General features: G+C 51.7%; 1 protein-coding gene across 5 annotated transcripts; it reads right to left on the bottom strand.

Moving 5' to 3' along the window:
* Nucleotides 1–107: 107 nt before the first annotated feature.
* Nucleotides 108–27,760, bottom strand: ELAC2 (elaC ribonuclease Z 2). Of its 5 annotated transcripts, none has more exons than XM_032616278.1 (24): nucleotides 27,467–27,760; nucleotides 26,858–26,908; nucleotides 26,638–26,708; nucleotides 25,834–25,898; nucleotides 24,564–24,621; nucleotides 23,757–23,825; nucleotides 22,348–22,455; nucleotides 20,945–21,003; nucleotides 9,426–9,484; nucleotides 9,265–9,337; nucleotides 8,577–8,689; nucleotides 8,279–8,374; nucleotides 7,349–7,487; nucleotides 7,188–7,273; nucleotides 6,013–6,131; nucleotides 4,937–5,033; nucleotides 3,745–3,883; nucleotides 3,480–3,518; nucleotides 3,192–3,301; nucleotides 2,784–2,883; nucleotides 2,552–2,672; nucleotides 2,335–2,413; nucleotides 1,733–1,877; nucleotides 108–1,384 (listed from the first exon to the last, which is right to left on the bottom strand). In XM_032616278.1, exons 1-24 carry the CDS (start codon nucleotides 27,697–27,699, stop codon nucleotides 1,166–1,168), a joined length of 2,448 nt encoding a protein of 815 aa, XP_032472169.1. In that variant the 5' UTR covers nucleotides 27,700–27,760; the 3' UTR covers nucleotides 108–1,165. The 5 variants fall into 5 exon arrangements, with proteins under 5 accessions (XP_032472169.1, XP_032472167.1, XP_032472171.1 ...); XM_032616279.1 differs by having other exon boundaries at nucleotides 374–1,384; nucleotides 2,573–2,672; nucleotides 27,467–27,758; XM_032616276.1 differs by having other exon boundaries at nucleotides 7,188–7,487; nucleotides 27,467–27,758.
* Between the last annotated feature and the right edge of the window lie 127 nt (nucleotides 27,761–27,887).

Genomic DNA, 27,887 nt, shown 5'->3' with positions numbered 1-27,887 from the left:
GGTCACAGCTGGGATGAAGGGAGTGAGAAATAGATCCGGGTCATGCATGCGAAGCCCAACCTTACAGTTTTCTCCTTTTACAATAGACAGGCCTATACAGGATATAATATTTGTATATATGAAATCTATATTTGTTTAATTTGAGCCATTCAATCCAAATCCGTGTACAGGTGTACAATGAGAAACTTAAATGCTTATTTTTCCCAACAGAAAGTGTAAACTAACCCTCCTCCGACAGTGGGGTTTGCAGACTTTCGACGTTAACGGCTTTGCTCGCTTGCTGGCAGGGCAGTTCAGTACCCAATTTGTAATGAGGGCCGGGGGGGTTGAAAGTGAGTTACCTTTAAATACATGTACAAACAGTCGTCAATGGTAATGGTATTAAAATAGATTTATTATCCCTGAGTGTGGCCTATCTTGTTTTAATAACAAGCTCAAGGGCCCACGGGAGTTGATGCCAGGTGCTGCCTCGGGAGGGACCCCGAGGGCACGGCAAGTCCAGTCCTTGGTCTGTGTCTCCCAGCACCTGAAACGTTCAAGCTCCTTCTCTAGTCTCCCGGAGGGAAGAATATGCAAATGCTAGAGGCATCTTTCTTTGAAAAATTCTCTCACTTTTCACACAAACACTAACCTCAGTGTTGTTCAGCCTCAAAAAGGAGGGCGCTGGAGCCACCCGACGCGGTATTTCTCAGCACTCACTCCGTAGGGCGGTGAGTGGTTCTCATCAGGGGCAAGCAAGGAACCGGCCTCCTCTTTCGCCCGAACAACGGGAAGGCTTGCGTTTCCCCGGAGCCCCTGCATGGCCGGGTCCGGCCTACCACGGCCGTGAGTCTGCACAACTTGACTTCTGCCAAAAAACCAGTCTGCTGAGGTGTGGTGTCTCCCTGGGGGCAGGTCCCAAAAGGCCTCACCACGATCAAACTGTTTCCGGGCACCCTGGGTCCCCAGCGGTGGCACAGGGACAAAGCACTCGGGTTCCAAACGCGACCTTCACTGTGTTCCGTCCTTGGAGACGCTTTTCCTGGAGGCTTCGCGTCCACAGCCGCCTCTGGGTACAGAGTGGGGTGCGCCCTGACTGCACGTGACAGACCGAAGACACAACGTGCACGGAGTCGACGACAGCCTCCTCGCCTCCAGCGCACAGCGGCTCCGCAGTGCCGCGTCGCTACTGGGCCCTGACCTTCTTGCTCTGCGGGCTCGGGGGCTGCTCGGCAGAGGCCCGTTTCCGCAGGGGCTCCGCACCCCCACCAGCGAGCAGGGCCGCCCGCACCTGCCGCAGCTCCCTCCGCTCCCGCCGCTCCGCCATCTCCTCCAGGTCCCCGGCAAACAGGGCCTTCAGCGGCGCCATCAGCTTGGGCACTGTTGGGAGGTCCCCCAAGCTGACCTACGCAGCAAGACGAAGCAGAGGCTGGGGTGAGGCCATCAAGGCTCCCAGGCACTGGCCACGCCCCCATCAGCAGATGCAGCCATCATGTCAGGCCCAGCCGGGCAGAACCCGGGCACCCCCATGCCCAGCAGTGGGGACAGGCCCAGCTTGACCACCCAGGAGGACACTGCCTCCCAGGCTTGTGCAGAAGCTCAGATGATGTCACTCTGGGCACCGACTGGGCCTCCAAGAGGCTCTCAATGGAGTGTGTCCAGAAGGCCCCATGCCAGTCGTGCTGCGCGTGGACGGAGGGCCTCTCAGCCCCGCCCACCCCACCTGCCCTGCCCCGCCCCAGCGGTCCCGCACCTTCATGTGGTCGAAGGCAATGCCGACTTTCTCGTTGAAGTCGGGGCTGAAGAGCGGGATCTTGGCGTAGCGCTGGCTGAAGTGGTTCAACACGATGAACCCTGCGTTCATCCGCATCCCCACGCCGATGGCCTGGGAGGTGGTGCTGCAGAGATGGGGCAACACGAGTTTGGAGGGAGCGAGTCACGCAGACCCCCCGCCCAGACTCTGCCCGTCGGACACCCGGGGGCGGGGCTCCCTGCTGCCGAGCCGGTCTTCCCACCGCCCCCAGGGGAGCCCAGGCTCTGTGCTCTCAGACCTCCCACCAGTGAGGGCCTCTGAGAAAAGCAGGGGCTACCGACTTCGGGCAACACGCTCGTCCCTTAAAATAGCGCAAGATCCGCCCCCGGCCTCCCACTTATTCAGCGTTATTTCCAGTTCTTTCCCGAGCCGCGCCTCCCCCAGAACCTTGCCTGGAGGGCGCTGCAGAAATAAAGACAGAGGCTCGGGAGACAACTGCCTGGGGTCAGAAGCCCCCAGGGCCCCCGGAGGGAAGCAGACCAGCCCAGCATCAGCAGGGAGGAGCGGGGACCGGCTGACGCAGGCTCAGGGGGCTCCGCTACCTGTGTGTCTTTTCCACGGCTTCCTCTTCCAGGCCATCTTCCAAGGTGGCCTCGTGGATCAGGAGGGTGGCGTCCTTCCCTAGAGCGTAAGCACAGGCCCTCTGAGAATACCGCCCGGCCTGGGGTGCCCACTTGTCCCCGGGCCCTGGGAGGAGGCTGCGAGTCAGGACGACAGCCAGAATCGTCGGGGGGACCAGAGGTAGCTGCCCCTGCTCACCCATCTGGACCAGAGCCTCACAGGGCATGGTGTCCCCCGAATAGACCACCTTCCAGCCGGACGTGTGGACCAGCGCGCAGCCGAAGGCGTGCTTGCAGTGCCGGACCAGGCAGGTCTGAAACTGAGGAAGCGGGTGATGGGCTCATGGCCCAGCTACGCCTCGCCCCCTCCTCCCCACGTCACACGCCCCTGTCCCCCAACCTGCCCTCCCATGCCCGGGCCCTCCCCTAACCTCCTCCAAGCCACAGGTTTCCAGCAGCAAACTAATCAACTTTTCCACTTTGGGGTTGGAGACTTCAGCTCCCTTCTGAAGGCATTTGGCAGGAATAATACTGTGAGAAGATTAAAAAACAAACATTTAATCAGAAGTTCAAGTCACTGACTGGAGAGGACCCCCAAATCGCTATGATAAAGAAAATTTAATTCTGTCATTGAGGCCGGGAGCGAGGGCACTCGGCCCCGGAACTGTGTCTGGGGGAAGTGTCAGCAAAGATCTAGGGTCGGGAACAGACGTGAGGCGGGCCGAGGAGAAACACGTCGAGGCAGAGGAGCGTGTAGAGGTGGGAACCGCCTCACCGGCTCCCTGCGGTCTGAGCCTGCCTCGCACGCTCACCGTCCAGGGCCCGGGCCGGGCGCTCACCTGACGTGGTGTAGCAGCGGCTGGCACTGGGTATGATACTGCTGGAGCCAGGCCCGCAGCTGCGTGGGGGCCACTACGAGCAGCGGGTGGCACGGCTTCCCCAGCGACACCTGGAACGGGGAGATCAGAGCGCCGAGCGCACGGCGCGCGTTGCAGGGAAAACGGCGTGCTGCGGCCCGAGGTACCGCTGTGCGCGCGTGCGCATGTCTGTGCGCGCGTGCGCATGTCTGTGCGCATGCGCTCATTCCAAAGAAAGACAAAAGGGCGGTCCAGTCCTGCACCACTCACCAGAGCCCGCTCCCTCTGTAGCAGGATGTTCAACAAGCCCTGGGGAAAAGGAGGGACACAGATCAGCCAGGTCCACACCCGACCTCCTTCCCGCGTTGGGGCCCCTGGGTGCCCGGCACTCTAACAGACCCAGCCGCCCGCCTCCGGGCGAGGGCAGCTCCGAGCAGCCGCGTGGCGAGGTGAGACGCACATGGCGCCGGGCTTGCAGACAAGCCCAGGCCCGGGCGGAGGTGCACAGCCAGGAAGAGGGAGGCAGCCCGCTCACCGTGTGGTGGTCCGCGTGCAGGTGGGACACGAACACAGCGGCGAGGGTGCCCAGGAGCTGGTCTACTTCGTCCCCGTAGTGGCGGCACAGCTGCCCGAAGGTGCCCTCCCCGCAGTCCAGCAGCAGGGACGCGTCGGAGCTATGGGAGGAGATGGTTTGCCCTCAGGGAGGAGGGCAGGACAAGGCTGGGTGCCCGTCTCCCGGGACTGCTCAGTTCCTCCCGCGGGAGCTGCTGTCAAGGGGATGGTGGTCTCACACGTCCATCCTCGTGACACGAAATACCGTCGCGACGCTCTGTGAAGTGCACGGAGCGTACCTAGAACTACATAGATGCTGGGCACCCAAGGGAGTTTCTGCGGAAGGAGACGGTGAGGACATGAAATCCACAAAACTCTACTGAGAAGGAACGTGGTGACAGCCGCTGTGGCCGCCAGGAGACCCCGAGGCTCTGCTTTAGCTGGCGCGGCCCGGAGACAGCGGCTGCACCAACGCCCTCCCGGAAAGGCCGGGGCCGCTTCCCGCCAGCTCCTCCGTCACAAGAGAAACACGTCCCAGACCCGTGCGCTTCTGCTGTCGGGGTGCCCCTTACAACTGCCAAGTACGCTTAACGCGTTATTTGGCTGTTAGCCATCTACCACCAGCACCCGGGTGACAAAGCAAAACTTAAAAACGAGCCTGGCTTCCCGCAGACGGCCCCGGTCTGCCTCCCTGCGGACCAACACCACCAGGCAAACCCAGGAGCCCCGAAGCTGCTCCGCACCCCAGCGGCACCAGTGAGGGGCCACGTGACACAGAGGTGGACGTGAGTCCTGGCCTGGGTCTGCCCCACCGCCAGCCGTGAGCAGCCTGGGGCAGGTGCACCGATGATGGGGGTGCAGGAGGTGGCCAGTCACTGGTTCACAGGAGGGACGTGGAAACACAGCGAGACGGCCCCTCAGCAGGGCGACGGCATACACGATACACGTCAGTGGTTTGCATCTGAAGACGTGACGGGCGGCCAACTGGGGTGACTCCCTCCAGTCCAGCTAGCTACGGAGGCCGAAAACCGCCTGCCCCCGACCCCGGCCGGGCCCCCAGCCAAGACGGGCCTCCAGGGACATAAAGGCTGCACCTCAAGGTTAGCCTAGTGGAGCAGGGTCTGAGAAAAGCCCGGGCTCCCCACTGACGGGCGCCTCGTGTGCAGCATTAATACCTGATGTTGATGAGGGTGGAGCTGACGTTCCGGATCTTCATGGGGATCGCGGAGCCCGTTCCGAGGAAGACCACTTCTGGATACCGGCTTCTCTTCTCTGTGCAAAGACACACGTCAAGTTGTTCACTTCTTCGGGTCAGAAGTGAGCCAGCACTGGAGTTAAGTCCAGCTCCCCAGGAGGGGCTGGTGGTCTGACCTCCTTACACTCGGGCCTGGGGCGAGGGGCCCCGGCGCTGCCTGGGAAGGAGAATGAAGGAATTCCACGGGCCTTTCTTCAGCAGAGTTGCTCTAAGTGTTAAATAGCAAAGGCCACCTTTTCATGCTACAAGTCAGCATTTATCTCCTGGGGCTGGGGACCCCCGGCACAGGCCCTGCTGCACTTTGCAGTGGCTCCGAGGGGCACCAGCTCCCCAGAGAAGAGGCAGAGCCGCCTAGATTCTGAAGATGGGGCCCCGCTCAGCCTGACAGGCCCCGGGTGCACGTTTACGAATGTAATCTAAATGGACCTTTAACGTGCAAACCAAAAACCCATCTTAAGCCCACGGCACGTGCAGCCAGGAGGGCATCTTAAAACACCGGCCTGGTGCCAGCTGGGTTAAACCTGAACCCGCCCTCTGGTCCAGCCTTGTTTCTCCGCCTCATTCGTGAGCTGAACACAACACTGGGAAAACCAAGTACTAGAAAGAGGTCCCAGAGTTCCCCAGACTGCTCTTCCTGTCAGGGCGGTGAGAGCCCAGCAAGGTGAGTGCCATGGCCAGAACCTTCCATGGATCCTCCCCGGCAACACCAGGACTAGACTGCCAGCCCTGCCCAGGGCACAGGAGGCCCCAGACCCGCCGCACTCAGCTCAACGTGGGCCTCGCCAGGACAGCCTGGGCACTGTCACCTAGCCTCCAACCTAACCGGTCCGGGCGGGGGCCGGCACTGGTGGTCTTAAGTGGAGGCCAGAGAAGCAGTGGCTTCAACAGGTACACGGGGCTCGACGGGGCCATGGTGACCCTCCACTCAGTGCTGTGCGAACAGCTGCAGGAGGGCAGAGGCCAGGAGACACAGGGGCTGGTCCCAGTCTGGCTCACCCGCTGGGGCCGGGCCGTCCTGCACAGTCTTCCTGTACTCCTGCACGCTCTCCTGGAAATTGGGCAGCTCCAGGGCCTCGGCAATGAATTCCTCAGGGTCGCAGGTCATGATGGCATCCCTGCAAGAAGGCATCTCAGGGCATCAGGGGAGCGTGCGGCCCCAGGCAACCACCCTGCACAGCCAGCTCAATCCCTGGGGACCGCCTGCAGAAAGTGCTTTCAAATCTAAGTGACTGGGGCCTGGGGCAGCTCCGCTCTCCTGCCCGCCAGACCTTCTCCCAGCTCAGGGGGTCTCACAGTTCCGGCTGCTCAGAACCTCTCAGCTCAAAGCGGGACGGGGCTTTGAGCTGAGAGGCGGGGGGGACGGTGTGGGCACTCTACACAGCCTCCTGACCTCTGCTCACTACACCCGCTAGCATCGGGCATCCCCCGGGGCTGAGGGAGGGAAGCGGGCCCCTCAAGGGCCCCAACCGTTCACCGCGACAGTGCCCGGTGTCCAGCAGTGGTCCGGAACGGGGTCTGCCCGGACACAGACGCCACGGCGTGCACAGGACTCTTCCAGTTATTCAGGGGTGAGATTTTAAAAGTTAAAGATGCAGGGCAGAAAGCACCTCTCAGGTGACTGGCTGGGGTGAACGCTACAGCACCTTTCACCAGGCGCCTCGGGCAGTGCCGCCCCCGACCCGTTAACACCCCTCTCACAGTCACCCTAAGGGAACACGGTTCTCCTCGAGGACTTTTATATAAAGCACTTGTCTCGTTACAACAGCAAAAAGCTGGAAATGCCTCCAACGCACCAACACCCGTATCTGGAACACGGGCGACAGTGTCCTTACGAAGCCTATCATGACGCGGGAAAGACTGGCAGCGGGTCAGGCCCTGAACCCGCGGTGTAGACGTGTATTTTAACACATCCCCACGTACTCAAAGATAAAAAATGCAAAATGTTAACCATCGCCGTGTCAGGGTGATGGGATTAGGGCTGACTTTCTTCACCCTACGCTCACTCATTTTCCACATTCCAAAACAACGCACACACGGCTGTTAGCAGAGGCAACTGTCAGGAAAGGACGGCCGTCAGCCCCCGTCTCCCCAGGTCAGACTCCTGGGCCCCACCCGAACGAGCCTGACACGCCCTGCCCCCCCGCCCCGCCCCCGACTGAGACCACACCCACCTCTGCCACTCGCGCCGGGGCCGGAGCTGGTACTTGAGGAGACACTGGCCGCGGACCAGGGGCACGCAGGGGGCAAGCCCTCCTTCCTGCGAGAGACAGAGCCGCGGTCTGCGGGGGGCAGCTGCCTGGGGGGCGGGCAACTGGCCGAGCTGAGCCACTACCTGGGGGCGGAGGCTGGCGAGCGGGGGGAAGATGCCGGGGTGGATGAGGCTGAGCTGCGTCTGGATCTTGTGGCTGCGGAGGTTGTGGACCGACTCACAGTGCTCGTTCAGGACCAAGTGCTGGGTGTCGGGCCCGAACCTAAGACGGACGCGCACACCATCAGCAGTGTCCTTCTGGGAAGACTCCCACCCACGGGGCGGCAGCGGGGGTGGGGCGGCCAGGTACTGGGAATGTTCAAGAGGGTGAGCGACCTGTCCACCGAGGTCACCCTACGTGGCCAGACGCAGCCCTGCCCCTCCTCCTCCGAGCCCGGCGTCTCTACAAAGTCAGAGGCCCTGGGTGTGGGGGAAGAGCACCCGGAAAACCGGGGGCAAGTACAGCGCTGGGGACTTGGACGCACAGGGAGCACGAGGGGAGAAAGAGGAAAACTGTGATGGGCGTCAGCACTCAGACCCTGAGGGGCAGAGGACCCGGGCGCCGAGGAGGGGCTGCCGGGGCTGGCGGGGGAGGGCAGCGTCACCACACGTCATCATGCGCCCAGGTCCAACCCCAGCAAGTCCTTCCACCCGGCGCCGGCCTCAGCCAACGAAACCAGGAGAGTAGGACCCGTCCTCCCGGTCACTGAACGTGGGTTGTCGGCAAGATCGGGAGAGGGAAATGAAGCGTGTTTGCTGCCTGACGCGTCACGGACGTTCAATAAACTGAAGCTGCGGCTTTATCCTTGCAAGACTCTTCTTTAGGAAACACACACGGGATGGTCCAGAGGCAGGATTTGTTCAGAGCTCAGGAAACCAGCCCCAGGCAAGCGGGGACGGTCTTCACAGCGGGGACGCCCCCAGGATCCAGGGAGGGCGGGAACCCCAGGGAGAGCTCAGGCGGGGGGCAGGGGCGGCGGTGGAACCGTGGCTGGCGTGCGCCGGGGCTCCTACCTCTCCATCCACTGCTGATATCTGCTATCCAGGAGCACATGCTCTGGGGTCATGTGGACCACCAGGGCCACGGGGGCTTCGGCTTTTCCTTGGAAACTGGGAGGAAGGAAGCAGGGGGCTCTGTTGGGTCAAGTGGTGCAAACTCAGGACACGCGGATCCGGGGCCGGGCAGCCAGGGAGGGCGCTGCATGGAGCCGTGGTGGCCCGGGCCTCGGCAGGGGCAGCCACAGGTCAGTGCCAGGCCGGCCTTCCCGAGCAGTGTCGGCTCTCACCTCTCCGCCCAGAGACCCCTCCTTACCTCCTGAAGGTGGCATTCTCACAGAGGGGCTGAATGAATCCTTCGTCTGGACATTCTACCACAACGAAAGTGACCCTGGGGTCTGGGGCGGTGCAGATCTCTTCAGGCAAAATCTGTGAAGTCACTGAGGTCAGGATGTGCTCCCAGGGCAGGCCCTGGAGTCACCTGCTAACGCCACATCACCCCCTCCAGAGAAGCGCCGACATAAGACCACCACCTGCGCCCTTCTCGCCCTCTCTGCTGACAGGCAGACAGGCGGCCGCCGGCTGGCAGAGGGCATTGCACACCTGAAGTGGCCAGACGGCCCGGCATGGCACGCACGGTTCTCTCAGGTCGTGTGGTCCTGACGTCCTCACATCTCGTGACAACCTCATTCCCTTGGGCCACGCGTCTGAATTCCACCCTTATGGGGTCCACCCTGAACTCAAGTACAAGGGGAAGCATCCATCCTATAAGGAGGCCCCGAAATCCTAAAGAGACAACCTCCAGAGACGGCCCCACGTGGCCAGCGCTGATGTGCAGAAGCCTAGACAAGAGACCCCACTTTATCGCTCAGCTACGTGCTGAAATCCAAGCTGTTCGGTGCCCTCAAAAGTGGTGTCTGCGGGGCCTGACCCAGGCAGTGACTCTGTCCAGCGTCCCGGCCCCTGCCTGTCACTGCTGAGACCGCAGCAACAGGGCACCTCACCTCTCTTCCTTCGAATGTGATGCTTTTCCCGTCCTTGACAGCAGCAATGATGGGCGCGATGGCAGCTGTTCCGCTGAAACGAGAGGCGAGGCCTCGGTGAGGGCGGGGCTCTGGGAGCTCAGCGAGCCCGGCGAGGCCCCCCAGCTGTCCCCGCCACTCACACTGGGAGGCCCAGCTCCTTCGCTTTGAGGACTAAGAAGTTTCCCTTCTTCATGTGGAGCTGTAAGGAAGAGATCTCCATGTAATTCCAGCGACTGATGAAGAAGCTTGGTTTTCATCATTCGTTTGGAAATCAGTTGAGTTTAGCACTAAAGCTGAATGATTTAAAACCAAGGTGTTTTATTTCCCATTAACTCCTTACACATCTAATAAAATGCAATCCATTTCCACATCACATAAGACGTGTCCTCCAAGTACCTGGAGGAGAAAACACTGTTGCTTTTGTCATCCTGCGCAGGTCAAGTAACAGCCCAAGGAGTGTCACCGGAACACGTTCTAGCAGAAATGATCACGTAACCACCACGTGACACGGCATTCCAGTGACAAGGACAGGGTAGAGTGTGTGGATGGTTTTTCTCCTCTACTTTTCATGTATTTGGCAAAACTGTGCTGTTGCTTTTATACGAAGTTACGATAAAAAGTTCTCAGTATTCTCTTATTATGTTAAAAGGGAAACCAATAATCCTAACACAAAACCTCATAATCATTCTGTACTTAAAAACTCATGTCCCAACGTTTTAGAAATCCACATATTTCACACCTAATAACAGGAAAAAGTCAGAAATGGCATAAAATGTTAATACGTCTTTCAGGGTTGACTTATATTTGAATTTCATTTTCTTCCTTAGATCTTTAGAAGCTATTTGCTTTTCCTTTTAACTTCCTGCATTTAGGACACTACTCTTAGGGCTGAGTCTCCAGTTTGGATCCGAAAGCGTTATTAGGACTCTAGGATTTTCTATCTTGGAAAACGTTATCCTAGAGGAATGATGACAGCTTAACGTGAGCACATAATACAAGACGACAGAACTTAGATGACACCTTCAGATAACGACATTAACAAGCACTGTGGTGACCACAGACCCAGATGAAACTGAATGGAGGCAAAATGTTTCTAACGTTTCACAGGAATGTCAGGCCTAAGGCCGGCAAAACCCGGGCCTCCACGACAAGCCCAGTTCAACCCGTGGAGAAAGTTGTTCTCCTCTGAAAACCCAACGCCAGCTCACAGGCCCCAGGGCAGCAGACGGCTGCCCGAAGCTCAGGCTCCTATCGGACAAGAGCTTCTCAGACCCTCGCACCCAGAGCCTATTTCTCCCACCTCCCAGAACTTGAACTAGCTTTGCTTTACCGCCTTCTGAACCCTGTGCCGAGAAGCAGCCCATTTTCAGGAAAGGGCAAAGGGGCCGCGGGATGACACAGCGGGAGCAGCAAGCACCAGGTGGGAGGAGCCAGAGGCCAGGACGCAGCCCGCAGCGACGCGGCTCCCAGGACAGCTGCCCCCAGACAGCGCCCTGATCGCACAGGACACACCATGCTCGACGTGATCTGTTCAGGAAGGACTGATGCGATGCCACTCAAAAGATTACCACGTAAACTGCTCTAGAAAATTATTCTGCTGCCTAAAGATTCAGACACACAGAAGTAACAAGCCTATGGGCAACAGTACTTAACTTTTACAAAAGTTAAGTACTTTTTATATCTAAGTAAAATAGATATAAACTATTTTTATAGATATAGATATTACTTTTTACTATCTAAGTAAGTTGATAGAAGTTATACTGGCAACAGTCTTACAACTAACAACTAATATTACTACTAACCTTTCATATCTGTGTTCACTTGCTGGTGTTAAAATTTTTTACAAATGGATGAAAATTACAAATGTATTTTAAAATCAACTTTACCAAGTCGACTTTAAACCATATATATTGCTTTAAAAAAAAAAAAAAAATCAAAGCTCACGAAAAAGCAACGTAGTCTTACCGGAGATTAGACAACTGTTTGCTGCAGGTTCTAGTAAAATAAAATTTTAATGCAAAGTCCTACTAAAAGTAGGCAATTAGTCAGATCTGAAAAACACGTGATTGTAATAACATTTTCATAGGATTTGACCAACTTCAGTTTACCCATCTGGGCCTCTGTGAATGCTAGCCAATATTAAAACTAGTCCAGTGTCGACCCACCAAGGTCATGTGACCTTTCTGGACTGTTACACTTTGTTGTAATAAAATGAGAGAGAAAAAAAAAATTAGTCCAATGTCAGAAGCTTAACGACTACAGTAAGATGATATAAAACAGACTTGAAAGAGCCTAAGTAAAGGCCTGATTCATTTGAAGGGAAATGAAGCTTTTTATGAAAAAGTAGTCTTTTGATCCTTCTCAAACTCTTCCAAAAAATCGAAGAGGAGGGAACACTCCCAGACATCGTATGAAGCCATCATCACCCGATACCAAAACCAGACAAAGAACACCAAAAAAGAAAATTACAGGCCAGTATCTTTGATGAATATAGATGCAAAAATTCTCAACAAAATATTAGCAAACTGAATCCCAACAACACACAAAAAAGATCACACACCACGATCAAGTGGGATTTATCCCAGGGATGCAAGGATTCTTCAGTATATGCAAATCAATCAATGTGATACACCACATTAACAAACTGAAGGATAAAACCCATATGACCATCTCAATAGATGCAGAAAAAGCTTTCAACAAAATTCAACACCCATGTATAATAAAAACTCTCCAAAAGGTGGGCAGAGGGAACCTACCTCAACATAATGAAGGCCATATGTGACAAACCCACAGCAAACATTATTCTCAATGGTGAAAAAACTGAAATGATTTCCTCTAAAATCAGGAACAAGACAAGGGTGCCCACTCTCGTCATTATTATTCAACATAGCTTTGCAAGTCCTAGCCACGTCATTCAGAGAAGAAAAAGAAATAAAAGGAATCCAAACTGGCAAAGAAGAAGTAAAACTGTCACTGTTTGCAGGTGACATGATACTATATATAGAAAATCCTAAAGATGCCCGCAAACTACTAAAACTAATCAATGAATTTAGTAAAGTTGCAGGATACAAATTAATACACAGAACTCTCTTGCAGTCCTATACACTAACAACAAAAGACCAGAAAGAGAAATTAAGGAAACAATATCCCACTTACTGCAACAAAAAGAATAAAATATTTAGGAATAAACCTACCTAAGGAGGCAAAAGACCTGTATGCAGAAAACTTTAAGATACTGATGAAAGAAATCAAAGATGACACAAACACATATAGAGATATACCATGTGCTTGGATTGGAAGAATCAATATTGTGAAATGACTGTACTACCCAAAGCGATCTACAGATTCAATGCAATCCCTGTCAAACTACCAATGGCATTTTTCACAGAATTAGAAGAAAACCTTTTACAATTTGTATGGAAACACAAAAGACCGCCAACAGCCAAAGCAATCTTGAGAAAGAAAAACAGAACTGGAGGAATCAGCCTCCCTGACTTCAGAGTATACTACAAAGCCACAGTAATCAAGACAGTATGGTACTGACACAAAAACATATATATATATATATATATATATCAATGGAACAGGATAGAAAGCCCAGAGATAAACCCACGCATATATGGTCACCTAATCTATGACAAATCAGGCAAAAACATACAATCGAGAGGGCTTCCCTGGTGGCGCAGTGGTTAAGAATCTGCCTGGCAATGCAGGGGACACAGGTTTGAGCCCGGGTCCAGGAAGATCCCACATGCCACGGAGCAACTAAGCCCGTGTGCCACAACTACTGAGCCTGTGGCTCTGGAGCCTGCGAGCCACAACTACTGAAGCCTGCGTGCCTAGAGCCTGTGCTCCGCAGCAAGAAAAGCCGCCACAATGGGAAGCCCACACACCACGACAAGGAGTAGCCCCCGCTCGCCGCAACTACAGAAAAGCCCGGGCGCAGGAATGAAGACCCAACACAGCCAAACAGAAATAAAATAAATTTTTAAAACTTAAAAAAATATATATACAATGGAGAAAAGACAGCCTCTTCAGTAAGTGGTGCTGGGAAAACTGGACAGCTACACATAAAAGAATGAAATTGGAACACTCCCTAACACCATACACAAAAATAAACTCAAAATGGATTAAAGACCTAAATGTAAGGCCAGACACTATAAAACTCTTAAAGGAAAACGCAGACAGAACGCTCTGACATATATCACAACAACATCTTTTTCGACCCATCCCCTAGAGTAATGAAAATTAGGTTCCATTAAATGGAACCTCATGAAACTTAAAAGCTTTTGCACAGCAAAGGAAACCATAAACAAGACGAAGGGACAACCCTCAGAATGGGAGAAAATATTTGCAGACAAAGTAACTGACAAAGGATTAATCTCCAAAATATACAAGCAGCTCAAACAGCTCAATATCAAAAAAAAACAACCCAATCAAAAAATGGGCAGAAGACCTAAATAGACATTTCTCCAAAGAAGGCAAACAGATGGCCAACGAGCACGTGAAAAGATGCTCAACATCACTAATTATTAGAGAAATGCAATTCAAAACTACAATGAGGTATGACCTCACACTGGTCAGAATGGCCATCATCAAAAAATCTACAAACAATAAATGCTGGAGAGTATGTGGAGAAAAGGGAACCTCCAATACACTATTGGTGGGAAAGCAAACTGATTCAGCCACTGTGGAAAACAGCATGGAGTTTCCTTAAAAAACTAAAAATAGAACTACCCATTACTGGGCATATACCCAGAGAAAACCATAATTCAAAAAAATACATGCACCCCAATGCTCATAGCAGCTCTATTTACGATAGCAAAGACATGGAAGCAACATAAATGCCCATCAAGAGAGGAATGGATAAAGAAGATGTGGTATGTATATACAACGGAATATCACTCAGCAATAAAAAGGAACGAAATTGGGTCATTTGTAGGGACGTGGATGGACCTACAGAGTGTCATACACAGTGAAATAAGGCAGAAAGAGAAAAGCAAATGTCATATAATAACGCATATATGTGGAATCTAGAAAAAACGTATAAGTTATCTTATTTGCAAAGCCGAAATAGAGACACAGACGTAGAGGACAAATGTATGGATATCAGGGGGAAGCGGGTGGGGTGGGAGGAATTGGGAGACTGGGATTGACACATACACATTATTGGTACTATGTCTAAAATAGACACCTGATGGGAACACACTATATAACACAGGGAACTCTACCTAATGCACTGTGGCGACCTACATGGGAGGGAAGTCCAAAAGGGAGGGGATCTCTGTACGTGTATGGCTGATTCATTTTGCTGTGCAGTGGAGGCTAACACACATTGGAAAGCAACCATAGTCCAAGAAAAATTAATTTGAAAACAAAGCAATCCCCAAATCCTCAGCAATATTTCTGCTGTAATTTTAAAAAAACATGGGGTCCATAGACATAATGGAGTATTACTCAGCCATTAAAAAGAAAAAAATGAAATAATGCCATTTCCAGCCACAGGGAAGGAGGTAGAGGTGATCATACTAAGTGAAGGTAGTGAGACAGGGAAAGACAAGTATCCTATGACACCACTCATGGGTGGAACCTAAAAGTGGATACACATGAACTTCACAAAACAGACACAGCCTCACGGACTCAGAGGAGAAACCTGTGGTTACCAAAGGTGGTGGGCAGGGAGACATGAGCAGCTTGAGGTTAACATATACACACTCCTGTTTATAAAATAATCAACAAGGACCCAGGCTACAGCACAAGGATCCCTACTCAACACTCTGGAATAACCGATATGGGAAGAGGACCCGAAAAAGCACACAGGTAGGTCTATGTATAAGGAAATCAAGTTCCTGTACACGGAGGAAAAAACAGTAGTGATAACAAAACCCGCAACGCTGTAAATCACCTACGCTCCAATAAAAAATAAAATTTAAAATAGAAAAAAAAGAAATGCCAAATCTGTGCCCCTCAGGCCTTGGTGCCCTGAGCTGGTGTCACATCCCTGGAGCCCGAGCAGGCTTGGGGCCCAAGGCTGGACCGCCAAGGGCTAAGGGAGCCAGGGAGGACATGCCAGCAAACGAGCCCCGCACCCTCTCCAGACCCAGGCGGGTTTATTCCTATTAACAAATGGAAGGATAAAAACCATATGATCAGCGAAACCAAGCAGGGTGCGCCCAAAGGATGGTGGAACCCACGCGCTGGAAGAGCTCCGAGTCCACGCCTCCTTTGGGTCGCCCCACCTACCCACGGCAGACAGACAGCACCCCGGCAGAGCGGTGACGCTGGAGTGGGGACTGGCTGAAGGCGGGCCGGAAGGGGTGAGGGGAAGAAGTCCCGAGACACAAGCCTGGGGCGTTTCTTCTGGCCCATTGGCCTGTAACTGGCAACCCAGGAACAGCACTTTGCCTCAGGCTCTAGTTGCCGGGGACCCAGAGCCGGTCACGGAGAAATGCTGCCGCCTTGTGGCCGTTTCCCGTAACAACAACTTTAAAACCAGTGCTGAGGGGCGCTCGATCTTCACAAGGCCTGCGGGGCTGTGAATGACACCTGCCCTCAAGAAATGCCCTGGGGTAAAGCATCGGAAAAGAATTCAAAACGGGGCTGACTTTCAACAGGCCAATTTCAAGAGGTAAGTTATGCACACACTGTAATAAAAAAGCACATGGAAAGATACTCAACATCAATCAGTATTAAAGAAATGCTAATCAAAATTACAATGAGGTATCACCTCACACCGGTCAGAATGGTGTCATCGTCAAAAAAAAGTCTACAAAGAATAAATGCTGGAGAGGGCATGGGGAAGAGAGAACCCTCCTACACCGTTGGTGGGGATGTAAATTGGTACAGCCGCTATGGAGAACAGCATGGAGGTTCCTTAAAAAACTAAACGTAGAGTTAGCATATGACCCAGCAATCCCAGTCCTGGGCTTAGATCCGGAGAAAATCCTAATTCGAAAGGATACAAGCACCCCTACTTTCAGGGCAGCACTATTTACAACAGTCAAGACATAGAAGCACCCAAATCGTCCAATGACAGATAAATGAAGCATATGTGGTACATATATGCGCTGGAATACTACTCGGCCATAAAAAAAGAATGAACTAATGCCATTTCCAGCAACAAGGATGGACTGAAAGATTATCATACTCAGTGAAGTAGGTCAGAGAAAGACAAACATCATATCAATTACAGGTGCAATCTACACATTCGTACAATCCAACTAACTTACAAGAGAAACAGACTCTCAGACTAAGAAAACTTATGGTTATCGAAAAGGAAAGATGGGGGGAATAATTTAGGAGCTTGGTTATATTCAGTCGATATTCAAAAAGGACCTACTGAATAACACAGGGAACGCTACTGAACACACTGTAAGAACTTACTTTGGGGAAAAGAAACCGAGGAAGAATACATATACGTCAATGTGTAACTAAATCAGGTTCCTGTATGCCTAAAACAAACACAACCTTGGAAGAAATCAACTCTACTCCAATATAAAATAAAAATTAAAAGAAAAGAAAAAGAAAAAACAAGAGTGGAGCATGGAGAAGTGCTGCCGCCTTGTGGCTCTTTCCTGTAACAACAGCTTTGAAACCCGTGCTGATGGGCACTGAAAACTCACAAGGCCTGTGGGGCTGTCAAGGAAAGACACCTGTCCTCCAGAAATGCCCCAGGTAGGGCATCGCAAAAGAATTCAGAAGAGGGCAGACACTTGAGAAGCCAGTTTCAAGAGGTGCGTTTTACTTACCCCGTTTACAAAAAACCACATGAAAAGATGTCCAACACTGCGAAGTATTAGAGAAATGCAAACCAAAACAACGAGGTTATCACCTTACGCTGGTCAGAACTGCCACTGTCAAACAGTCGACGAACAATGAAGGCTGGAGAGGGTGTGGAGAAAAGGGAACCCTCCTGCACTGTTGGTGGGAATGTAAACTGATACAGCCACTACGGAGAACAGTATGGAGGGTCCTTAAAAAACTAAGAACAGAAATACCATATGACCCAGCAATCCCACTAGAGCCAGCAATCCCACTACTGGGCATACACCCTGAGAAAACCATAATTCAAAGAGAGACATGCACCACAATGTTCACTGCAGCTCTATTTACAATAGCCAGGACCTGGAAGCAACCTAAGTGTCCATCAACAGATGAATGGATAAAGAAGATGTGGTACATATATACAATGGACTATTACTCAGCCATAAAAAGGAACAAAATTGGGTCAGCTGTAGAGATATGCATGGATCTAGAAAACTGTCAAACAGTGAAGTAAGTCAGAAAGAGAAAAACAAATATCATATATTAAAGCATACATGTCGAATCTGAAAAAATTGGTGTAGACAATCTTATTTACAAAGCAGAAATAGACACAGAGATGTAGAGAAGAAATGTATGGCTACCAAGTTGGGGGGCGATGAATTGGGATATTGAGACTGACATGTAAACACTATTGATACTATGTATAAAATAGATAACTAATGAGAACCTATCGTATAGCTCAGGGAACTCTACCCAATTCTGTGGTGACGTAAATCAAGGAAATCCAAAAAAATAGGGGATATATGTATACGTATAGCTGATTCACTTTGCTATACACTAGAAACACAGTACTGTAAAGTAACTATACTCCAATAAAACAAAATTAGTACGTCAGCAGTGTAACAACTACAGGAAGATGATATAAACTAAAAGAGGTGAAGGAGCCTCGATAAAGGCCTGATTCATCTGAAGGGAAACAAAGCTTTTTGTGAAAAAGTAGTCCTTTAATCCTTCTCAAACTCTTCCAAAAAACTGAAGAGGAGGGAACACTCCCAAAGACATTCTATGAAGCCATCATCACCCTGATACCAAAACCAGACAAAGACAACACCAAAAAAGATAATTACAGGCCAACATCTTTGATGAATATAGATGCAAAAATTCAATAAAATATTAGCAAACTGAACCCAACAATACACAAAAAAGATCACACACCATGACCAAGTGGGATTCATCCCAAGTTCACAAGGATGGTTCAACATACTCAAATCAATGTGATACACACCACGTCAACAAAAGACAAAAAACACACGATCATCTCAATAGATGCAGAAAAAGCATTCAACAAAATTCAACATCCATTTCATGATAAAAACTCTTATCAAAGTGCGTAGGGAGGGACCACGTCTCAAGATAATAAAAGCTATTTATGACAAACCCACAGCCAACATAATACTCAATGGTGAAAAGCTGAAAGCCTTCCTGCTAAAATCTGGAACAAGGATGTTCCACTCTCACCTCTTCTATTCAACGTAGTACTGGAAGTCCTAGCCACAGTAATCAAAGAAGAAAAAGAAATTAAAGGTATCCAAATTGGAAGGGAAGAGGCAAACCTGTCATTATTTGCAAATAATATGATACTATATATAGAAAACACTAAAGACTACACACAGAAACTACCAGAACTGATAAACCAATTCAGCAAGGTAGCAGGATACAAGATTAACATACAGAAATCAGTTGCATTTCTTTACATCAACAATGAAATATCAGAAAGGGAATGTAAAAAAATAATACCTTTTAAAATCACAACCCAAAGAATAAAATACTTAGGAATAAACCTTGCCAAGGAAGTGAAAGACATATGCTGAGAACTATAAAACATTAATAAAGGAAGTCGAAGATGATTTAAAGAAATGGAAAGATATCCCATGCTCTTGAATAGGAGAAATTAATATTGTTAAAATGGCCATACTACCCAAAGCAATCTACAGATGTAATGTGATCCCTATCAAATTACCCATGATATTTTTCAAAGTAGAACAAACCTAAAATTCATATGGAACCACAAAAGATCCAGAATTGCCAGAGCAATCCTGAAGAAAAACAACAAAGCAGGAAGCATAACCCGCCCCCAGACTTCAGACAAAACTACAAAGTTACAGCAAGCAAAACAGCATGGTACTGCCACAAAAACAGACAAATGGATCAATGGAACCAAAGAGAGAGCCCAGAAATAAACCCACACACCTACCGCCAATTAATCTTCAACAAAGGAGGCAAGAATATACAATGGGAAAAACAGTCTCTTCAGCAAATGGTGTTGGGAAAGTTGGACAGCCACATGTAAATCAATGAAGTTAGAACACACCTTCTCACCATACACAAAAGTAAACTCAAAATGGCTTAAAGAATTAAACATAAGACATGACACCATAAAACTCCTAGAAGAGAACATAGTCAAAACATTCTCTGACATAAACCCTACCAATGTTTTCTTGGTCAGTCTCCCAAGGCAACAGAAATAAAAACAAACAAATGGGACTTAATCAAACTTACAAGCTTTTGCACAGCAAAGGAAACCATAAACAAAAAGAAAAGACAACCTGTAGAATGGAAGAAAATATTTGCAAACAATGCAACAAACAAGGGCTAATTTCCAAAATATACAAACCGCTCATACAACTCAACACCAGAAAACCCAAACAACCCAATCCAAAAATGGGCAGAAGACCTAAACAGATATTTCTCCAAAGAAGACATACAGATTGGCCAATAGGCACATGAAAAGACATTCAACATTGCTAATTATTAGAGAAATGCAAATCAAAACTACAATGAGCTACCACCTCACACCGGTCAGAATGGCCATCATTCAAAAGTCTACAAATAAATGCTGGAGAGGGTGTGGAGAAAAGGGAATCCTCCTACACTGTTGGTGCAAATGTAAATTGGTTCAGCCACTACGGAAAACAGTATGGAGGTTCCTCAGAAAACCAAAAATAGAATTACCATACAATCCAGCAATCCCACTCCTGGGCATATATCCAGACAAAAGTCTAATTCAAAAAGATACGTGCACCCCTATGATCACAGCAGCCAAGACACAGAAACCACCTAAATGTCCATCAACAGATGAATGAATGAAGATGTGGTACATACATACAATGGAATACTCCTCAGCCATAAAAAAGAATGAAATAATGCCATTTGCAGTAACTTGGATGCCAACTAGAGATTATCACACTAAGTGAAGTAAGTCAGAAAGAGAAAGACAAATACCATATGCTATCACTAATATGTGGAATCTAAAATATGACACAAACGAACTTATCTATGAAACAGACTCACAGACATAGAGAACAGACTTGTGGTGGGTGCGGGGCGGGGGAGGGATGAAGTGGGAGGTTGGGATTAGCAGATGCAAAGTATTATATATAGAATGGATACACAGCAAGGTCCTACTGCATAGCACAGGGAACCATCTTCAATATCCTGTGATAAGCCATAATGGAAAATATAAAAAAGAATGTATATGTGTATAACTGAGTCACTTTGCTATACAGCAGTAATTAACAGAACACTGTAAATCAACTATACTTCAAACAAAAAAAAAATTCCTAAAAAAAAAAAGTAGTCTTTAACTTCAGAAACTTATCAACTATTTCTGAAGTTCAAGAGAGAGGCTCACAGCCAAATATGAAACATGTCTCTGTAGCCTGACTCTGGCTGGAAGAGAATCTGGAAGTACATACAAGCATAGGTGGTTTACTGGGAACCAGGGTAACTGTTTCCTCTGAACACAGGTGACGGTAGGAGCTGCTACCTTCAAACCACCGGAAACCCTTAGGTCACCAGACACATGTTCAGGTAGAACGTCCAGCAAGGTGCTTACCTTACAGACAAAAGCTACGACCAAGGAGGGGTCCCTGCCGTGCATTTTCTGGCCAACACCTGAGGAGAAACAAATCCGACCACACAAGGTAAATAGCAATGTCTCCAGGTGCCACAGATCGGTGATCGTCTGATACCTAACCTGACTTCACACAAACTTATATGGATGGAACTGTTCGGATACAAAGGTCAAAGAAACACTGGTATTTTTTCCTCAAGCAGATCTTTTCTTTTCCCTACTCGTGTTGAGATCTGAGTAAACAAAAATGCAAAATGCCAACCAGAAAATGGCAAGTGAAATGTTTAAAAAAATGACACATTTTACCTAGATTTACCTAGAAGTAGAGATGTGGGGGAAAAGTAAGTTGTAACGTGTTTTACAAACAAATGTAGGAATATGGGAAATAACACAAAAGCTACAAGGCCTGCAGAAACGACGTGTGTGTCAGCCCTCACCTGAGCCACCCAAAAAGGACAGCACGGAGGGCCAGCCCCTTGTCGGTCCTCAGACAGACACGGCCTCGAGGCAGAGACAGTAACTTATCAACCCTGCCCACCCCTGGACAACAGCATCCTCAAGCAGCCCAATTCGTTTGATACGTCTCATCCTGGCATTTTAATCCAGTTTCCCAGTAGGCTGTCATTCTGGAAGAAAAGGTGCAAATCCACTCGTTGATGTAACTGTTCTGCCTGCTTAGCTGTTAGGTTCTGCACTCGGGAAAAATTAACTTGCATTACTGCTGCCTTAACGAGAGATGAAAAGTTCATCGTGGCTTCTCTGCACTGCTGACAGTGCTGGAGCACCTTCTTGGTGTGTGGGGTTCTGCAGATATGATGGGTGCACATATAACGAAGTGACTTTGATCTGGGGATGACACTGACTTGCTACAAGTGAAATGGGAATTCAAAAAAAAAATCCCAAGACTGTAACGAATCGTAAAGACTTAATGATCTATGCTGGATGACGAAATAAACAATGTAACTTTATACCAAAAAAAAAAGAGAAACACAAAGCCTCCCAGTCAATCATTTGCCAGGTCCTGCTCTTCCTCTGGTTAAACTGAAGCGAAATAAACAATGTAACTTTATACCAAAAAAAAAAAAGAGAAACACAAAGCCTCCCAGTCAATCATTTGCCAGGTCCTGCTCTTCCTCTGGTTAAACTGAAGCCAAAGCTTGGGGCTCCCCAGGGCTGCGGATTGGCCCCTACAGCTTCATGTGGCCGCTTTTAAAGACAACCTTCTCACCTGCCCCCCACAGCCGAATCCTAACGCGATAAGAAAAAGCGTCTGTTTTGCACACTGAACTTCCTTATGACAAAGATTCGAATGTAGAGCAGAAGCAGCGAACGGATTAGGACGGGCTCGCACCCCCGCCAGCGCGCCGCTGCCTGCGCGCCATTACCATCCGCCAGGTACTGCTCCCCTTCTGCCGGTCCCGGGTCTGGAGACGGCTCTGGACTCAGCCTCTCTGCACTCCGCGCCGGCTGCTGCTTCCCGTTCACCTGTTCACCTGGTTGGGAAGGGAAACGAGCGAGTGACACACGCCGAGGGCAAGCTCACAGCCAGGTCGCCCACCGTGCCGGCCTGTCCTCTACTGGCCACCTCCCCGCCTGGCTCTGGGCTACACGCCCATCCTCCTCATCTTGAGGTTTCTGCCCAGGTCCCAGCCTGACCGCAGCGGGGACTCGAGAGCGTGCTGAGCAGAGAGCACCTGCGCACTCGGCTGGTTCATCCACCGCCATCACGCTCCGCCCAGACCTTGGCCCAAGGTTCCCCATCGCCACGAGGCGTGGCACCACTGGGCACTCAGTTCAGTCAAGGTCAGAAAAACACTCCCCTGGCTCTCCAGCGGTTAGGGCTGCATGCTTTCACTGCATGGGGCCCCGGGTCCGATTCCTGGTTGGGGAACTAAGGTCCCGCAGGCCGCCGTGTGGCGAACGGAAGAAATCCCTGCCCCAAGAGACGGGCACACGGCGGCTGGTCTCGGCGACCCCCCGCCCCGCCCGGCCCTCTGAGCTGCCCGGTCTTCCGGGCTCACCGGGCGGGCTCAGCACTGATCACTCGCACGTGTCGGAGGGTACGGGGCCACGTGCTGGAGTGGGGCGCACGCCAGGCTAGGGGCGCGGCCGGGGGAGGACACGCGAGGAGAGTGAGCTGGGCCGGCGCAGGCCCGTCTCCCAGCGGGTCCCGGGCTCCTCCGGCCGGGGGTGCGGGCTCGTCTGCCCCCCTCTGCACGCAGCAAGCTCAGACCAGGTGACGGGCGAGGAGCCGGCCCTGCACGTCGCCCACAGTCGGGAGACCGACGCAGAGCGTCAGCCAGACCCCAGGGCGGCACGGACGCAGCAGTGCCTCGCCTGCAGCCTGCCTGTCTCCGTGTCAGGACCACACGTCAGGCCCCGGGGCCTGAGGAGGCCCTCGAGCCCTTCTGACCGCCAACCGCACTCCCGCCGGGCTGCCGCTGCCGCTTACGAACAAGGCTCGCCTGTGCCCACCTCTCCAAGCCCTTGCATCCCAGGAGGGCGCCCACACCTGTGGCAATGATCCCTGGCGATAAACGGGCAGATCTGAGGGCACAGCCTGATTACCTGACGCCCCAAAGTGCAATCACGATCGTTACATACGAGGTAAACGCGTCTGTCCTCAAGGTCATAAGCTCCTTCAGGGCAGGAACTCCTCGGATAAACTTCCTAATCGTGCTCAGAACACAAAGCCAGGTACACAGGCCAGTGATCGGCAGTTTCTGTTGCCACCTGCCTTCCTGACGCCGGACCCACGTCCTCCCACTCCTGGGAATCGCAGCCTCACACTCACTGTAGATGGGGACCTGGAAGACGGTCATGGTCTCGTCCTGGTACTCCGGCGCGGAGTGGGGTCGCACCGCTGCGGGGAAAAGACCACAGGACAGTGACTGCAGCAGCGAACGAGGGAGGCGTGAGGATCAAGCCCGCATCGCTGCCCACGACTCTGGCGGGAGTCTGTGCTAAAGCCAGAATTTCTGAGTCAACCGAAGTGTTTAGGGAAACGGCGAAAACATATTGTCATCAGCCACTAATATTTAGGTCAGCCACGGGAGAAGACACACGACGATCACAGGCGATAACCCGCTAAAATAAACACGAAGCCGAGACTTAAACGTGAGAGACACAGGCAAACGCTCGGCATCGCGAGGCCCAGGACACATTCTGAAATAAAATACTAGTGTTTCTACAGAAGAACAAGCCAGAGACGCACCGGGCTCTGCCGGCACATCGGCCAGGCCTCCTCCCATCAAGCGGCCACGCGCCTCCCGCCCAGTCAGCCGCTCACAGCCCTTCTAACTACAAGGGACCCAAGGCCACTCGATGACGAGAACCACCTGTAGGGCCAGGGCAGAGCCTCGGGGCCCCAAGGGAGACCCCCACCCAGCACGCAGCAGCTTTTAACTCACTCCTGCCTCCCCTGCCCGTGTCTGGGGAGAAGCGGGAGGTGAGGGCGTAGCAAGGGATAGTTTAAAAATTCATCTCACGTGGATGAAGCGTTTGACTTTAAGGTTTAATTTCGTCAGCTTCTATGGATTCTGATTTGAGAGACGGGGACATATGAGACAGAAATGGCAATGAGTCATAATCAAGGACATACCCAGGTCTATTCCTTTCAGTGGACCAGAAAATATTTTGATAGCTTCCAGGTACTTTTCCTAAGAAAGAAAAAGAAGTGAGCAGTTATGGCTGCACAGGAGGACACAGCAACACGTCCAAGTACACGAGAGGCATCAAAGGTACCGACATAAAACACAGTTCACAGAGTACTTTGAACTTCCTTCGTACAAATATTTACTGAGTGTCCACCACATGTTAGATGCCAAGGGGTCAGCAGTGAAAAGATGGGGTCCCTGCCCTCATGGAACTTAAGAATCCAGGGGGAGACAGAAACAATACAAGTGACAACCAGCAGCCATGGTGCTGAGGGACCTGCAGATATGAAAAACGCGGGGAGCTGGGATCCGACCCATCTGGAGAGCCAGGGGCAGCTCCTGAGCAAACACCCTTTGAGGTGAGCCCTGAAAGAAGGACACAGGCGTGGCAAGAGGGGAACTGGTGCGTGGACGAAGGCCTGAGACAGGAAGGGGCTTCCGTGAAGAGCTAAAAGCCGGCCCGCAGCCCCGCCTGGTGACCAGGGCACAGATGCCAGGGCCGGCGAGGGCCTGGGCCGACAGGACCTGTGGGCCACGTGAAGGCATTTGCACTGTGTGTACAACAAAGACCCTTGAAGTGTTTTAGGATGAAGTGACCCGCCTGCGGTTCCGCTTGGGAGGGGTCCCTCTGGCCGCAGTGCTGGACGGTCACGGGGGGCAGGACTGGACATGGGAAGCAATGGCAGTAGAAGGTGTAGGGACAGACCAACGAGAAGAAGACAGAGGGACGGCCATGCAGCATTATTCTGGGGACACACTTTACAGGGCTGGCCTTTTACCCTAGCACCTGGGAAGCGAACCCTTACGCTAACAATGTGTACACAACCTCTCGACAGTGTCCTTAGCTGGCTGGGAAGGGACGAAGATGTCTGAAATGTAATAAATAAGGATAAAAGCTGACATCTGTTGTGTCCATATGGCGTGAAACACCTGATAAAGAATGAGTGTCTTGCGTGTTACCTCGTTTAATCCTTACAACTGCAAACCATCTCACAGATGAAGACACTGAGGCTCCAGAAAGGAAAGTAACTCAATCAAGGTCACAGAGTTAATAAGGTTTATGGACTCAGGTGTCTTTAACTCGAAAGGCAAAGTATTTATGCCAACGTCAATTAACTCTGGAGGGCAGAAGGCTGATTTGTAAAATTGGAAACCCTTGTTACTCCCATTGAACTGGAGGGCTTAGCTTTGACAGCTGAGTCAGGAGAGACTCACCAGTTGTGGAGGTCCAGAGAGCACACACTTTGGAACCCCGGTTTCCTTTAAGGTAAGAATCATTCCTAAAAGGGACGAATAAAATCAGACCTCTCATCACCCTGACCCGTAGTTGCGGCCAGGAGGCGCACTCCTTACTCCACTTGCTGGTTTTCTGCTTGTTGTGCATGTGTAGAGCAGAAGGGATGCTGGCTAGACCTACAAGGGACACCGGCCATCACTCAAATGCCTCCAGAACGGGCAGGACCTGATACTAGGGTGAGGTACCTCGGGTGCAAAATCATGCCAAGTCAGAGGCAGGCCACAGATTCCGCACCCTGGGTGCTTCCTGGCCTCACCTGAGTCTCAGCTCTGGGAATGAGACTGGTTCAGCCTCCACTCCCTCCTACCTGCTCCACAGACCTTACAGAATCTGGTGGCAAAACAATCTCGATCCTTCTAATTGATGGGCATAAACAAGGGGGTAATCTGGACACTGGGCATCTGTGTGTAGCGAGGGGAAGGTCTCAATGGTGAATACTGATATATTGACTGTAATCAGCATCCCCACACGCTCCAGTTTGTCCCACACCTCCAGTCCAGCAACTCAATAAATGAGGTGGATGGTTAACACCTGCAGGCAGCGTCTACTTTAAAATCTACTTTTCTGAGTCAGCTTTTGATTCTCCCTGCTGCAGCTGACGGGGCCGGCATAAAAAGTATTCCAGAGCCCCTGGATTCCAAAGTCGGGCAAAAAAAGGGCCAGGCAGGTTAAAATCCCAGACACCTCCCCCCAGCCCCTGACCTGGGAAAGAATATACTCACCACACAGCCCTCCGACATTAGACCAGTGCATTCGGGTCAGGAATATGTTGTCCAAACGAGACACCTTCAGCCTAAGAAAAAGAAAGCGCTGGAGCAGGACAAAACAGAAGGACCAGGGACCCATTCTCCTGCCGTAACAACCCTCCTGCCTCAAAGCCGCAGAGTTGCCTGCCTCAAAGCCGCAGTCATTCCCCACCCCGCAGGAAAATGGCTGGCTCACTTGTGCTCCTGCATGAGTCGCTGGATGCCTTCCCCGCAGTTGAAGAGATACCTAAAGGACGAACATTACACCAGAGAGTCATTAGATTCGGTTCTGTAAAACCTCTGCCACCGTTTATATGCTTTGTTGTACACCACAGGGGAAAACAACTAAAAACACGTGCTGTGCTACCAACCGCATTTCTGCTGTTGGGATGCTGGGGTTTGAACCCTCCTCAGCAGAGGCAGGGACGGATCTGGGGCCTGAGTAGGCTCGAACTGGGGCGAGATGCGTCCTTTCCCCATCACCTCCTCCGCAGGCCTGCCCACCCCCAACACGAACTAGGAGGCCCTGGTCCTGGGGTGCACGGGAGGGGGCTCGGGGCCGAGGCTTCGGAAGGGAACGCTTATACCCGAGTCTGTCTAAAGGTCAGCGGGGCCTCCCGGAGCCACACGGACGGGGATATAAGGGATCTAGGCTCTCGCATCCACACTGGTAAGGGGGGGATAGACGGGGTACCATGCCCAGGAAGGGGCCCCGATGCTCTGGGCGCTCAGCACTGCGGCCTGCGGGGCGGGGCTTGGCCAGGGGACCCGCTGGGCCGGCCGGACCCCGGCGCGGCTCACTGACCGGTTGAACTCGGAGAAGACGTAGAGCGCAGCGCCTGCATCCCGGCCGCCGGCCGCCACCACCTGCAGGTACACGGTGTTCGGGCCCCCGGGCACCCACGACGGGCCGCGCTTCTCCCGCGTGCGTAGGTGCCGCAGCGGGTCCTTGGGCGGCCGCGGCCGGCGAGTCGGCCCCTGAGACATGGCGCGCCCGGCCGCGCACCGCAGCCCCAGCAGCGAGCGCAGAGCCAACATGCGCCCCCTCCTCCCGCTCCTGGGCGCAGCCGGCGGTCTTGCTCCGCGTGCCCCATGCGCCGCCCCTCCGCCCGCGTGGCGCCCCAGCCAGTCAGCGCGCCGCCAGCCGGGCCGCCCGCCTACGCGAGGCCGCGCGTCCAATAGGGAGGAGCCTCGCCGCTCCGGACGTGTCAATTGGCGGTGGCCAT

The sequence above is a fragment of the Phocoena sinus genome, chromosome 20 (assembly GCF_008692025.1).
Source record: "Phocoena sinus isolate mPhoSin1 chromosome 20, mPhoSin1.pri, whole genome shotgun sequence".
NCBI classification, from domain to species: Eukaryota; Metazoa; Chordata; class Mammalia; order Artiodactyla; family Phocoenidae; genus Phocoena; species Phocoena sinus.
This window is presented reverse-complemented; position numbering and strand designations above follow the sequence as displayed.

Excerpts from the sequence above, each read along its gene's own strand:
- ELAC2 (XM_032616276.1), bottom strand. The coding sequence starts at position 27,699 with ATGTTGGCTCTGCGCTCGCTGCTGGGGCTGCGGTGCGCGGCCGGGCGC. Across the intron at positions 24,622-25,833 it reads TCTCTGGACCTCCACAACTG|GAAAAGTACCTGGAAGCTAT; the intron begins GTGAGTCTCTCC and ends TTTCTTTCTTAG. Across the intron at positions 8,690-9,264 it reads TCACATTCGAAGGAAGAGAG|ATTTTGCCTGAAGAGATCTG; the intron begins GTGAGGTGCCCT and ends GTGACTTCACAG.